Source organism: Microchirus variegatus, assembly GCF_963457635.1.
Source record: "Microchirus variegatus genome assembly, chromosome: 5".
Lineage (NCBI taxonomy): Eukaryota > Metazoa > Chordata > Actinopteri > Pleuronectiformes > Soleidae > Microchirus > Microchirus variegatus.
In genome coordinates, this window is record NC_139806.1 from 22,285,277 (window position 1) to 22,300,684 (window position 15,408).

Below are 15,408 nucleotides of genomic sequence, written 5' to 3' on the forward strand. Positions count from 1 at the left end.
TTTTGTTTTTTTTGGGATAATTTCTCAGCTGAAATCATTAAACTTGAACATGAAGGATAAATGTCTGTTTTCGTCCCGTTCTTCCCATTTCTGCCAAAAAAAATACCAAGAAGACCTGAAGGGAAGTTCTCCATATGTGGTTTAAGCGTTCAGCTGAACTCCATGATGTTACACAATGTTAGTCGTCGAAGGTCGAGCTTTGTGTCATGTCACGAGAGCTCATGAACAAGAAAAAAGCTGTGTAATTCCACACCATTATCACCAATGTTAAAAAAAAAAAAATTCCTCTACATTAGATTAAGATGGAGTGAGAGATTCGGTGACTATGATTTGATATATTTTTAAGTTGTTTCATAGGGTTACTAAGCTCCACTCTAATCACATACCCTGGTTTATATAATAAACCAGGGTATTCTCCTCCAAGTACCACCAGAGTAATCTCATGTACCACGGGTACTACACATACCACAGTTTGAGAACCATGGTAATAAAGAATAATAGAAAGAGTTCAGAGCAGCTGAGCACAGAAGAACCAGACCATCAAATATCATCAGGAGCACTGTCTTTTTCTTTATTGCACAAATTGTACATATTTCCAACTCAACTGGTAGAATACAATTTTAGGCAGTGGTGGAAAGATTGTTTCCATCAAAAGCTTCAGTATGTATAGAAGATGGCAAAAATAGCCAGTGGGAAAGATTCTGAATATCACTGTCAACTGATGGAACGAAGTAGAGAAAGAAAATACTGATTTTTGAGTTGAAATGACGGCGTCTCTGGTCGTTCATAAAAGGAAAGCTGGAGCCTCAAGTCTTTGTTTTCTCTTGAATTTAAAAGTACTTTGTTCTCATATAGAATATAAACCTCTGCATCAATACCAATCAAACGCTTCAATCTGTTTTTTCTTCTTTGAAGTCAAACAGCATTTGCTAAAGTTTTTTTTTTACAGTTTTAATATATATTTATATATGTACATATAAATTCAACTAACTAGGGTTCTCATAGAAAATGAGAAAAAGCTGGACTTTATCGCTCTCACACAACAAATGACTGGCAAGCATATTGACCCTCCTCCTCCTCTCTGACAGAAGAGACATCCAACCAAATGTGGATGTAGCATCGCACACATTATTTATTTGAACTGCAAGAACAAGTCCATGATCGTTCCAGTCTCAAGTGTCTCACAGAACGTGTTTCCATTGATCCAGGTCAGAACAACACTCAAATGAAGTCTGTATTTTCTTATGCACATGCTGAAAATCACTTCTTCCTCCAAGAGGCGAAGTCAATATTTTCTGCTCATCAGGATTGAGAGTTGGTGGGTGGAGATGAGGAGGAAGGAGGAGAGGCTGGTGGAAGCAAAAATTAAACCTCTTTCTCACTCAAGAAATACCATAATGCAAAAAAACTCCCTCCATATAAAGATGCAAGAAAAGCTCAATTGTGGATTTTCTAAAGCGAGAAAAGCTCTTTGCCGCTCAAAAAAACAAACAAAAAAACAAATGACGGGCTTTAGTGCATGTTTTTGTCTGGATCTCAAACCAAAGCGTCCCTGATTCAAAGTGCACTCAGTAGTGGGGGGGGGGGGGGGTTGGGTGATGCAGCGCGGTGACTTTTAGTTCTCCTCTAATGGAACTCAAGAATCAATATGGCGGCTGGCTGAGATGCTGCAGTGAGTGGCCACGGGGAAGGGGGGGGGGGGGGGTTGGCTGTGCTGGTGATGTGTAACAGACGGTTGATAAAAAATGGATGTCGTCTTCCGTTTAGAAGCCTCCACATTTGTGAATTGAGCGTTTTTTCTTGCTAATGCAACTGGAAGCAAACATGCTCTTATCAGACAATAGCAGCCGTCAATCACACTGGTGTCCGCTCAGATGTTACCCTGTGCTTCATCAATTATTTCATCATTTAAAATGGGAACATTATTTAAAGAAGAAGCTCATGACATTATTTAATTCAAACCTACTTTGGAAGATAACGTCCATTATTTTTTACCAACAGTCTGTGTGTATAGCTGACTCTACAGCCTCAGTATACACTGGACAAACTGGAGCCTCCAGGTGCTTCACAGGGATGTAAACACTCACTGAAGCTCAGACACATGAGTACATGTATACACACACACACACACACACACCTATGTCACTTTGCTTCAACGGCAGATTTAGGTAAATGTCTGCATGAGGAAAAAAAACACCCAACATCTGTGGCTCATCAGTGTTTGAGTGTGCCAGTGTGTCAATAGTGCTTGCCTATGTGCATCAATTCAAGGGCAATAAAGAGTAAGAGTGTGTGTGTGTGTGTGTGTGTGTGTGTTTGTGTGTGTGTGTGTGTGCGTGTGCATTAGGGCTGTCACTTTTCCACAACACGGAGAACCCACCCCCATCTGTGATGGCTCCTCCTCTGCTGACTGGGGTAGCGCTAGCTACTAAGCTAACAGCCGAGTCCATGGATTTGTATTTGACTTTGCAATGGGTTAGCTCGCTGGTGTCCACAACAACATCACCATCTTACTTTTGGGCAAGATGGCATTCAAAGGGCTCACAGCACCTCCTGCTGGATGACACAGAAATGACTCCAGAAAGTCAGAGCGCTTCTATGCCTTCCAACTTTGAGCAGATTAATGACTTTCATGTAAAAAGTGACAGGCCTAGTGCTTGTGTGCTTGTGTGCTTGTGTGCGTGTGGCTCAGGAGGACATGCACTGGACGTGGTCTGGACCTCCTTCCTCTTCATCAGAGGAATCTGGAGAGCTCCAGGACTCATCAGAGTCTTGGTCTGCACCCTCACGACGAGCCTAGATTAAAAAGAGAGAGAAGAAAACTGACTCAATCACAACTGAGGCCATTTCATGGTATGTGACTATAACCACACTGCTGCAAAACATGTTTTCTGTTCATGCATATTAACACATTTATGAATTGTGTGTTTTTTACATTGAAACACCAGATATTTTTTTAAATGGGACCTTTGTTAGAAAGCTCAGGGCCAGATTAGAGAGTGAACTAAACAAGTGTTGGTGAGCTCACCCTCATGGGTCGCCTGTTCCTCATGTGTCTCATGAGGAACCACAGCAGCTGAGTGTCGTACTGGTCGCCATGGCGCACGCTGTCTTCATCGCGCTCTCGCTTGTTTTTCTTCATCACCTTGATAATAACAAAAGAGAGCACACATCTTCATTAGAGGTAAGAATGTGGCTCCACCACAGGATACTTGCAATAACAAGAACTAACTACTAAACCCTAAATTTATTCATAAAAGTGATGTCAGCAGAGAAGAGGAGGGTACAGTGGTTTCATAAACAACAATAGAATCATGAATAAAGCAGAAGACCTCTTTAAGGCCCTTGAGTCCTGTGGGACTTTCAGCAGTGGGGGCCCACAGCTTGATGTCATGGTCCAGTCCACTGGTGGCCATGCCAGGCAGATGAGGATGAGGCTCCAGACAATTCACCTGTGGAGACACACGTCTTACTTACACATTTACATGTCAGAATTCATGACCGTTAAAGAATGTGTGAATTTTCATTACATACACAGTATAATAATATTATGTATGTACATGTCTGCATTCAAATATCTAACAGCGACAAGACAAATGTCAACTGGTGATCACTATTGGTGTTCATTTGGAGGTCACTCACTTCACTGTCTACTTATTATCACGTATTTGTACTATAGCAAATGTTCCCACACATTTTCAATAAAGAAAATTACTTCATTTCAATAAAAACGATTTAAAATGACGCATCAATTAACATGACAAAAATGTTTTTATCCATGATTGCATTTATAAAAAAGAATGACTTAGTGGTGCACTTATTATCACAAGGTGGCAGCAGCAGCAGCAGTAAGTCAACACATACTTAACCTCTTCTTCACGGTTCCCCTGGTGCCAGGGGCAGCGTCAGACACAGTGACAAAAAGGCCAAAAAAGCATATCTAACTTTAACTGCACACCCACAGAAATATCAGAAACTCGGCTAAAAGCTCATATAAACCATTCTTATGTTCAACAAACAGAGTTAAAACACAGATGAATCAAACAGCAGGAGCAGAAAACGCACATTTCACACATTGAAAAGCGTCATTAGATCGTTCTGATTAGAGAGAGGCGAATGTCCGCACAAATGCGTCATATGCATTTATGTCCTTTTGACTCGCTAATAAAGTGATTCACACGCATTTGGAGACCAGGGTCTGATTCTACGAGTTTAGAGGTTTATAACGAGCTGTCAATCACCCACATTGACCAAGGTAAGCCAGAGCTATGGCGCTGCGTAACTGAAGATGCTGCAAAGTCACAGAGTTGTTATTACATTTACAGACGGTTTTCAAAACAAGTTATTTTGAGGCCAATAGTGACATGTAAATCAAATTAATTAATTAATAATTTGGTACCTAAGAAATCTCAAATGGCACAGATGGTGCCAAACTGTGCCAAACCAGAGAACGCCTAGACCTCTCTAGGCAACCTCTGTACTTTGACTCTGCTTCACTTCAGCAGCATCAGACCTTGCACAGCTCATGTCCACATGTTGTTACATGACCTCCATGTGTTTTCAAGCTCCTACTGCATATTTTAAAGGTGACATTTGCTTTAAAATGCAATATTTTTTTAGGCGAGAGAAAATTTCTGCAGTGTTCCATGTACATTTACGCTGACACAGTGGCATCTACAGTGAAACCACCTCTGATGGAAACTCAAAAGTGTTATCTTTATTTTGATACCAAGATAATCCACATAGAGCTTGTAACAGCAGAGATTTACTCTATTTAGTTTGGGCATGTCACTTTCGAGCAGGGACTCCAAAAGAGGGTCAGGGAAGAAGAGGCTAAGCTGCTACTCTAAGCTCAACAGGCAGAATATCTCACAGGAGTGATGACACTTACCAGGGTCTTTGAATGCATCTTGTTAACTGCATTACTTAGCTCTCATGCGTTGGAGTTTAGAATATTTGAATATTTGAGGAATACAATTGAATATTTGAATAGAATTGTTGCTACAAATGTCCATCCCTAGCATCTCATACAACGACTCACCACTCCTCCTCGGTCTCCCTCCATGAACTGAACGATTCGTGCAGAATTCTTGTCCCACAGGTAAATGTGTCCACAGTCACTGCCACTGACCACAAACTCACTGCATGGTCCATAGAAGTTCACTCCCTTCACTGTAGAGACAGTCATGGACGCAGAGGAGGAAACAGTTCAAAGTTTTGTTGCTAACACAGAAGGTCATTGTCATGCACCAACAATAATATGATGAGGACTGAATACCTGTGGCATTGTTGCGGTGTCCCTTATATCTCTTGTGATAGTCGGCTCCATCGCTGTGGTTGGAATCAAAAAGGTAGATGTCTTCGTCGTTATAACTGGCCAGTAGCTCTACACACACGCAAAAAATAAACATTAGATATCACAGAACAAAGTTTGAGGTCATTAAACTAAAGCAATCATTTCTGAAGCTAACTTTCCTGATCTGCACAAATGAGACGACATTGATGCTTTTGATTTCAAGAGTTTGGAGCCGACAGTATTGGCAGGTTATTGATATTCAATGATTTGATTGAGAAAGGAGACATTTGGCATTTTAAAGCAATGACCACTGCCAGATTGTTGCACTAAATCAGTGACTTCTTCTTCTAAAACCCATTTTTATAGACTGGCATTCTTATGAGCTCAACTTCATCCATATTTATTCTTATACGTATCCTGACCTTGTTGACGTCGACAGTTATTATTGTCTCTCAATTGCTTTATTTATTTTAAACATTTATTACCGGTATACTTTACTTTTCATTCCTTGTTACTTATATTTGTTTCTTGTCTGTCTTCTTTCATTAATGTTCTCTTTGAAAGCATTGTAAACGGTGCTACATGAACAAAGTCATAATTATACATGGATTTACAGTCAAGCTGGTGGAGGTCTGAGACAAGGGCCACTTTGAGTGGAGGGCCATATTATGTTCTTTATAGCACATGTTATCACACTCAGATGGGTATTCAAGATCTTTGGTGGTCCTGTTTTATTTAAACAAGAACTATATGCATGTTTAACCATTTGGCTTTGGCAGATGCACGTCTTAAAGAGAGCTGTTCTACTTCAAGCATCAAATTCAGGCTTTGTTATTTTCCACAACGTAATTGGAACATTTCAAAGAAGCTTTTTCATGATGCATGGGATTTACCTGTGCCATCATGACTATACACAAGGCAGGTTATGTTGGTTTTGGACTCGCTGGACACCAAATGTGACGGGCAAAACTTTTTTAAAACACCATTGTTATCATTCTCGTTGATCTTCCTCTGGTCATAGATCCTAAGAGAGTGAGAAAAGAAAGTGAAAGAGAAATGACGTTACATCTAAGAGTGTTTCAGCTGCAGTCCACTTAGATCTTTAGGCAAATGAAGACTGGTTCGTACCTCACATACTGATCTCTTCCACCGACAGCAAAGTGGTGCGTCTTTGCCGGGTTGACAAAGATGGTGTACAGTCCAACCTTTTTATCGCCCTCCTTTACGACCACCAGTTTACTGCCACACAGAGATGAAAAACTATCGTGAGCCATGGCAAACCAACAAAGTGTCACAAAGTCCAGACACTGTATGGCGCACACACAGAAAACTTGGCAAACATGTTCTGTGGATATTAACCAATGTGCCCTCAACAGCCTTAAAACCAACACCTGTCTCATGGTTCATCATTTATCATCTTATATAGAGCAAACACTGCACAACATGAAATCATGGAGAGCAGTATAGCCAACATAACATAGGACAACCACAGGACACACCATAGACATTCCAGCAATTTGTTCAAGCTGCTAAGAAGCTCAACATCCCATGGATCCTATCCTGAGTGAATGGTAGTCTCTGTATAATGACCCTGGCTGTGATGGACTATTGACCTGTCCAGGGTGTACCCTGCCTTTCACCCCGTATCAGGTGGGATTGGCACCAGGTACACAATGGATGGATGGATATTATCACACCATCCTTCTTTTACCATGTTTGTGGATATGAGACACTCTTGGCTTTGTGCTTCTCTATTGGATGTATTGATTAACAATCCCAATGTGACAGGGGCATAACAGTGACAGTTATCTGTCATGAAACAAACATGCATCTATTTTCATATGGAAAAGGAAGGATAAATAAGCCTTTAATTTAAACCTGCTAAACTTCAATAACGGCATACGTCTCACTTTGCAGGGCGGTCCAGACGCAAGTCAATTCCAAACACGACGGCGTCTTCTCCAGCAGACAGGAAGGAGCAGGGAGAATCTGGCTCGAGGGCCAGCTGAAGTAAAAACATACAGATAAATGCACACAGATTAGACTGTACTGTAGAATCTTGGATATACTGTGTCTACCATCATTAATACATAACTTTGTACAGTGCAAAGAGTCACCTTGTGTGCTGCCCCTTTATGTTGTGCGACCCTCTTAGTGTTCTTGCAGCGTTGTGTGGCAGAAAGCTCGGCCACTCTGATCTGACCATCTCGAGCACACATGGCCAAGGTGGAGTCTCCACTGTGGGGCAGGAACTTTGCCTGGGTACAATAACGGCAGCAAGAAGAATACATTCTGATTAGTCCTTTCACCTCCAAGTTTTATCATTAAATGTTGACAAAGTGAAGTCTTCAAGTAGATCATGTGTGTCAAACTCAAGGCCCGGGGGCCAGATGTGGCCCGCCACGTAATTTTATGTTTAATCTAATCCTGATTAATTGGTCTTAAAAATCTGTGTTAAAATAGGTCTATGCTGCTTTAAGGCGTGCATTGACCATAGACTACATTTCCCACAACCACATGGCGATTGCGTTACCCGAAAAGTGGCGGCATCCTGCCACTAGATAGCAGTGTATCATTGTATATGCATCACGCGACGAGTGAAATTGAGATTGAGATTGTGATCACAGCAGAATGTGTTCACAAAAGCCTCAACCAAAAACGATGAGGCAGTGAAAGCTAGCTTTATTGTGGCTGAAGAAATCCACCATGCTTCAAAGTCTTTTTCTGAGGGTGTGTTTTTGAAGCAGTGCATGCTGAATGTGTCTGAGCAGGTCTGCCCTGACCAGATACAGACTTTTAAAACTGTTCGTCTGTCAAGAAACACCATCGCCAGGTAACATCTATAATGCATCATATTTGTAACTTGAATAAGTCATAAATACAGAAAGTTATTTAGCAATATGTTATGGAGTACTTACTTTTATTTTACATTATATTTGGTTACATTTATTCTGTATGACGGTTACATCTGGCCCTTTGAGGGTAACCATTATGCTGATGTGGCCCTCAGTGAAAATGAGTTTGACAGCCCTGAAGCAGATATTCAGCCATCAGCCGTCAAGGCTTTCTTGATTATCTCTCTTACACAACAATGTCAATATATTTTGCCACGCAAAAGAAATAAAATGAATGAACCAATGAATGAATGACTTTTCTGACATGACAATTGTTGCCCCTCACCTGAAAGACATTGCTCTTGTGACCGCTGTCAAACTCCAGCTCAGCACGTCGGACAGCCCAGTCCCAGATCACCACACGCAGGTCGTCGCTACCCGAAGCCAGGCGTGTGCCTGAGGGGTTGAAGTGCAATGTGTTGACGCAGCCAGTGTGCTTCTCCAGGTGGCCCTGGAGCTCCAGCCTTTGCACCAGGCCCCGGGCTCCACACACCTTCCTAACAAACTGCTGCGAGTCCCTGCCGATCTCCCTGGAGCGCAGTGAAGGTACCGCCCGCCATACAGGCCCACGGAGATCACAGAGCTCCGCCCCCAGCCACGCTTCCATAGCCTCGTCATCGTCATCGTCATCATCTTCATCCTCTTTCTGTTCATCGTCTTCATCCTCATCGTCATCCTCGTCTGAGCTGGAGGAGTGGTTTGTGCCACCGCCGGGTCTATTTCGCTTTCTCGCTGCCCTTTTGCTGCCATCTGTATCCTTTACCCTCTCTCTCCTGCCTCCCTCACTTTCTCTTTCACCATCTTCAGTTAGGGAGTAGAGGCCACTGCCATCCATGCTGTCTGTGTCCTCCTCTTCCTCCTCCTCCTCCTCCTCCTCCTCTGCCTCTCTGTTTGTGCACATCTCCACTTCTGCATCTGGCAAAGTCTTGTCTCCAGATGCCTCCCCTGTTTCTTTGGGAGCTACAGAAAAAAAGGAAACCAAGACCAAAGAAGGAAATAAGTTTAAGACAACTTTGGCCAAGTTCAGACCTACTATCATCATCATCGTTAAGTACCACTGTACCACCACACCTGGCACTAACATGTTACCTGAAAGCATCTCATCACACCCATGGGCTGTATATGCAAATAACACAAGCAACGAGATTGTGTGAAAAACAGGTCTGACTGAAGAGATAGGGATGAGGTCAGTACATCAGCTTTAGTTATGGGACAGCGAGAGAAAAAAATTGTGGTCGTCACTTCAAATAAGTCTCTGGATGTGGACACACTGACCACCTTGAATGTAGTTTTTGTGAATGGATCTTATGGTGCCTTTAGGACTCCTATACAGACCTGTACTTAGCAGTACTTATGTCCACTTGTGATCCCATCACTTGCAAAAGGTGTTCTATCAGGTATTAGTGGGGTCAGTGACTCAACAAACGGTATGTAACTGCTGTACAAATGTTACTGTCAAGCGTATCAGGCTCCAAACGAGCAGAGTGTTAGAATTAGTGACATCTAAAGGCGAGACTGCAAAACCTCTTGATTTTACAAACACGTCACAGAACTAGGAACTATGTGGACTTCACATACCACAAAGGATGTCCTTGCATTGTAGCTTTCACATAACAACATTTGGACAGCTCATTTCTTTTATATGTGTGCATATGTAAGGCTTAAAAAATATGTATGTCAACACCTTCATAAGAAGGTATAATCCTCTCCAATATTCAGTATTGTTGAATTCTGTTCAAAATTACTGGATCTGGTATTTAATACTTAAACCAGGTCCATCAAAATCACAGTATAATCCCACACAGCAGTTACTGTGTGATCCATGTGGACATATTTGAGGCCACATGGATCGTGGCGTTCTCTTTTGTTTTGCACAGGTATTGTACACACCCACAGCAGAAATGTAAAAGTTGTATGGACTGCAGAAATAATGAAAACTCTTTGAAAGAAGAGCAGATGTACCATGTTGAGAAGACTGCGTTTCTGCTTCTTTGCTGACGGAGGCATCGACCTCCTTGTGCTGATCTTCTCCTGGCTCCTTCTCATCAGATCCACCTGGAAACAACAAACAACATTCAGTCGGCTCGCACACTTCTGACGTGTTGATGAAGACACTGATGATGACACTGATGCTTCACCGTTGATCGCGGTCAATGTGCCGTCAGCCTCTGCCATCGTGTCCTCTTTGTCCTCCGTCGACCCGACGAAGAGCCTGTGGAGTGTCACACAAAATCAGGCTGTGTGGGTCATAGTATATATGTATGCATATTTACACACACGATATCATCATTAACCCCAAACTGACATGACCACAATACAGTCACTAAACTGCTGTCAACAACCACCGTGGCTTAGTGTGCACGTGTGTTACCTGTTGTAACCATAAAGGTGAACGGCTGCAATTAACCATGTCAACAAACTAAGTCGTAGTAGCTAGCTGCCCCGCAGGCCCGTCTGATTGTCCCCTTCGCTTTTCAAATGTTAAATAGCAGCTTGTCCTCTTTATCCTCGCCTCCTTATGAAGTGTCACTATTCTTCACACCAACTCATTGTCCTTCCTGAGGACAACACATACCCAGACTTAAGCCTGCAGCTCAGCTCCGCTCGGCGACCAAACAGCTGCTTGTCAGAGGCTCAGGCTTTAAGGCTAACACATTAGCTAACGATGTTAGTCGCTGCTAACTAGCTACACAGCTAGCGTTACCTGTATTCGAAGGCCCGACGAGGCGTACGTCTCCTCAGTTTAGTCCTTAACTTTGCTGCAGCTTTATTTGCGCTGCGTCGCCGCTCAGCAGTGGAGCTCGGTGTCTGCGCTGGGCTTTCTCTGACTGGAAACACACGACATTAGCAATAGTTGTGTATAATGGCGACGAGAACATGAGCTAACAGCGTCCAAACACGACTCACTGCTCTGTTTATGTTTTGACGGCTCAGCGTCTTTATTTGGGATTCTATTTCCGGTGTCGTGCTCGCTTGTTTTTCTGTGTGTTTGTTTTTGTTTTTACCTGTGGAGGAAATGCTCGTGACACATCAGTACCATACTACGACTCTGACAATACCATTACGAGTATTTGCAGTAGTACTAGTACGACTTGTAAGATAAAAGGCAAGAGTGCGCATCACTGATAGATTATACAGCAAACAGATCCAAACAATGAAATCATTTGAAAATCTTACACTGAGTGGCCAGAAGTAGGTTTAAATAGATATTATGTTCATTTTTAAGGTTCACATCATGTGGCTGGAGAAAAAAATGGAAAATCTCCAAATGAGCTTAACTCACTCTAATGTACACATAAAAATAGAAATAGAGCAAACAGATCCAAACATGAAATCATTTGAAAATCTTACACTGAGTGGCCAGAAGTAAGTTTAAATAGATATTATGTTCATTTTTAAGGTTTATATCATGTGGCAGGAGAAAAAAAATGGAAAATCTCCAAATGAGCTTAACTTACTCCAATGCGCATGTAAACATAGAAAAACAGAAAACAAGTCCAAACAATGAAATAATTGCACACTTTTCACTGAGTGTCCAGAAGTAACATTGTAAAGATGTTATGTTCACTTTTTTAAGTTTATATCATGTGGCAGGAGAAAAAAATGGAAAATCTCCAAATGAGCTTAACTCACTCTAATGTACACATAAACATAGAAATACAGCAAACAGATCCAAACAATGAAATCATTTGAAAATCTTACACTGAGTGTCCAGGAGTAAGTTTAAATATATATTATGTTCATTTTTAAGGTTTATATCATGTGGCTGGAGAAAAAAATGGAAAATCTCCAAATGAGCTTAACTCAATCCAATGCGCACGTAAACATAGAAAAACAGAAAACAAGTCCAAACAATGAAATAATTGCAAAATTTTACACTGAGTGTCCAGAAGTAACATTGTAAAGATTTTATGTTCACTTTTTAAGGTTTATATCATGTGGCAGGAGAAAAAAATGGAAAATCTCAAAAACGAGTTTAACTCACTCTAATGTACACATAAACATAGAAATACAGCAAACAGATCCAAACAATGAAATCATTTAAAAATCTTACACTGAGTGGCCAGAAGTAAGTTTAAATAGATATTATGTTCATTTGTAAGGTTTATATCATGTGGCTGGAGAAAAAAATGGAAAATCTCCAAATGAGCTTAACTCAATCCAATGCGCACGTAAACATAGAAAAACAGAAAACAAGTCCAAACAATGAAATCATTTGAAAATCTTACACTGAGTGTCCAGGAGTAAGTTTAAATAGATATTATGTTCATTTTTAAGGTTTATATCATGTGGCTGGAGAAAAAAATGGAAAATCTCCAAATGAGCTTAACTCAATCCAATGCGCACGTAAACATAGAAAAACAGAAAACAAGTCCAAACAATGAAATAATTGCAAAATTTTACACTGAGTGTCCAGAAGTAACATTGTAAAGATTTTATGTTCACTTTTTAAGGTTTATATCATGTGGCAGGAGAAAAAAATGGAAAATCTCAAAAACGAGTTTAACTCACTCTAATGTACACATAAACATAGAAATACAGCAAACAGATCCAAACAATGAAATCATTTTAAAATCTTACACTGAGTGGCCAGAAGTAAGTTTAAATAGATATTATGTTCATTTGTAAGGTTTATATCATGTGGCTGGAGAAAAAAATGGAAAATCTCCAAATGAGCTTAACTCAATCCAATGCGCACGTAAACATAGAAAAACAGAAAACAAGTCCAAACAATGAAATTATTGCAAAATTTTACACTGAGTGTCCAGAAGTAACATTGTAAAGATGTTATGTTCACTTTTTAAGGTTTATATCATGTGGCAGGAGAAAAAAATGGAAAATCTCAAAAACGAGCTTAACTCACTCTAATGTACACATAAACATAGAAATAGAGCAAACAGAGTCAAACAATGAAATCATTTGAAAATCTTACACTGAGTGGCCAGAAGTAAGTTTAAATAGATATTATGTTTACTTTTTAAGGTTTATATCATGTGGCAGGAGAAAAAAATGGAAAATCTCCAAATGAGCTTAACTCACTCCAATGCGCACGTAAACATAGAAATACAGCAAACAGATCCAAGAGAAAATGTACCATTGCATCCCGAGTAGTTTATCATTTTACTTTTATCGGACTCAGTATCTCTTGTACTACAAGAAATATGAAGTTCCTTTACTAAGTACTTTTGGTGTAATCTGGGTCAAAGTTCACTTTTTGCAACACAAATGAGGATACTTGTCCATCTTAAAATCAGTAGTTTACCTCTTGTACTTCCTACGCAAGCAATATGAAGTACTTTTACTGTATACATTTGAAGTAATCTAGGGTCAAATTTCACTTTTCACAACAAGAATTGGGGTAATTTTTGATGAAGTATATAATCCATAATTTGTATTAGTATTTTATGATTTCACTTTTATCAGACTCAGTACCTATTGCACTTCATACACAAGTAATATGAATATTAATATTAATATATGAAGTACTTTTACTAATCCATTGTCCAGGGTCAAAGTGTGTATTTTATACTTCAGTATCATGAAGTATCTCGTTTAATTGAAAATTAAACTCATTTGTGTTGCGAAAAGCAAACTTTGACCCTGAATTATTCCAAAGGTATGCAGTAAAAACAAATACCTCAAATGAAACAATATAAGACATTATGTTATTTGTACCACAATGGGAACAGCTACAAATCACAACAAGGTAGAAATGTGTGTGTGGGGGTGTTCTTGTACTTGCGGCATACTGAGGACCAGTGAGGGTTTTTAACCAACAAAGTGAGGTCATTTTTACGGAGTGAGGACATTTTGGCTGGTCCTCACTTTGTTTTCATTGAAATCACTTCCTTAGGTTGCTGTAACATGCTATACTCAATTTGTCAAAAATTTAAAATTTGGACGACTCTTTCTCAAATTTTGGACCATAATTTTTTTTTCACATTTTGGACCAAATTTTGTTTTTCACATTTTGGACCAAATTTTTATTTTTTTTCACATTTTGGATTGTTTTTTTTTCTTCTAAATTTTGGACCAAATTCTTTTTTTCAAATTTTGGACCTAATTTTTTTTCTTCAAATTTTGGACCAAATTTTTTTCTTCAAATTTTGGACCTAATTTTTTTCTTCAAATTTTGGACCAAATTTTTTTTTTTCAAATTTTGGACCAAATTTTTTTTTTCAAATCTTTTTTCAACTTTTGGACGACATAGTATAGTATGACGTTTTTGTCAAATTCTGGACCAAAAATTTTGGGTCGATTTTTTTTTTCAATTTTTGAGTCAATTTTTTTTTTTCAACTTTTGGACGACATAGTATAGAATGACGTTTTTGTCAAATGTTGGATCAAAAATTTTGGGTCAAATTCTTTTTTTTCAAATTTTGGGTCAATTTTTTTTTCAAATTTTGGGTCAATTTTTTTTTTTCAAATTGTGCGTCAAAGTTTTTTTTTCCAAATTTTGGGTCAATTTTTTTTTTTTAATTTTGGACGACATAGTATAGTATGACGTTTTTGTCAAATTTTGGACCAAACATTTTTGGTCAAATTCTTTTTTAAATTTTGATCGACATAGTATTGTATGACGTTTTTGTAAAATGTTGGACGAAATTTTTTCCAGTTTTCCAGCCTTTTTTGCTCTGGGGCTCCACCTGCAGACATTTTATGGTACTGCAACCAGTAGTTCTTTGTAGATGTCATTCATGAAGTAGATATTTGTAATTGTTTTGATTTATAAAGTGGAAATGCTGGTCCGTATGCAGCAAGTACAAGAATGTGTGTGTGTGTGTGTGTGTGTGTGTGTGTGTGTGTGTGTGTGTTGTGCACCACACATCTCCCTTCACATGGAGAATCCTCCTCATCATCACCACCTTCCTCAGCAGCCTCATGGTAGTGATATATATAACATTATTATTTTGGTCTTATAATTTACCCTAACTTTTGCGTTCGTTTTTAGAAGAACTTTATTTTGACAACCGGAAATAGGACTGCTTGGTTTGGACTAAAGGAGAGAATATCAGCGCACTTCATATTTAGGAGCCGCACATTTGACCACAGAGTGACGGCTGGCTTGACCGCAGTGCCCTCGTTCGAGTCGCAACACAGCTCAGCTCAGCTGAATTGTGAAATGACCGAATCGTTTTAGTGAGTGATTCAGTGACAGCGATCTCCGGTGCTGCAGACACATTTGTCTCCGGTGCTGCAGACACTATTGTCTCATTC

General features: G+C 39.8%; 1 protein-coding gene across 1 annotated transcript; it reads right to left on the bottom strand.

Annotated features, from left to right (window-relative positions):
- Nucleotides 1–559: 559 nt before the first annotated feature.
- Nucleotides 560–11,103, bottom strand: dcaf8 (DDB1 and CUL4 associated factor 8). The gene is made up of 13 exons (XM_083889453.1): nucleotides 10,895–11,103; nucleotides 10,329–10,402; nucleotides 10,153–10,245; nucleotides 8,477–9,150; nucleotides 7,414–7,554; nucleotides 7,207–7,301; nucleotides 6,425–6,535; nucleotides 6,190–6,320; nucleotides 5,279–5,386; nucleotides 5,042–5,172; nucleotides 3,333–3,452; nucleotides 3,029–3,145; nucleotides 560–2,796 (listed from the first exon to the last, which is right to left on the bottom strand). Exons 2-13 carry the CDS (start codon nucleotides 10,363–10,365, stop codon nucleotides 2,689–2,691), a joined length of 1,866 nt encoding a protein of 621 aa, XP_083745579.1. The 5' UTR covers nucleotides 10,366–10,402; nucleotides 10,895–11,103; the 3' UTR covers nucleotides 560–2,688.
- Nucleotides 11,104–15,408: the final 4,305 nt, after the last annotated feature.

Bases quoted from the DNA above. Each gene is read 5' to 3' on its own strand.
- dcaf8 (XM_083889453.1), bottom strand. From the start codon at position 10,365: ATGGCAGAGGCTGACGGCACATTGACCGCGATCAACG. The intron at 9,151-10,152 runs GTACATCTGCTC...TTTTTTCTGTAG, and splicing joins AACGCAGTCTTCTCAACATG to CTCCCAAAGAAACAGGGGAG. The intron at 2,797-3,028 runs GTGAGCTCACCA...TTTTTAATCTAG, and splicing joins GGAACAGGCGACCCATGAGG to GCTCGTCGTGAGGGTGCAGA.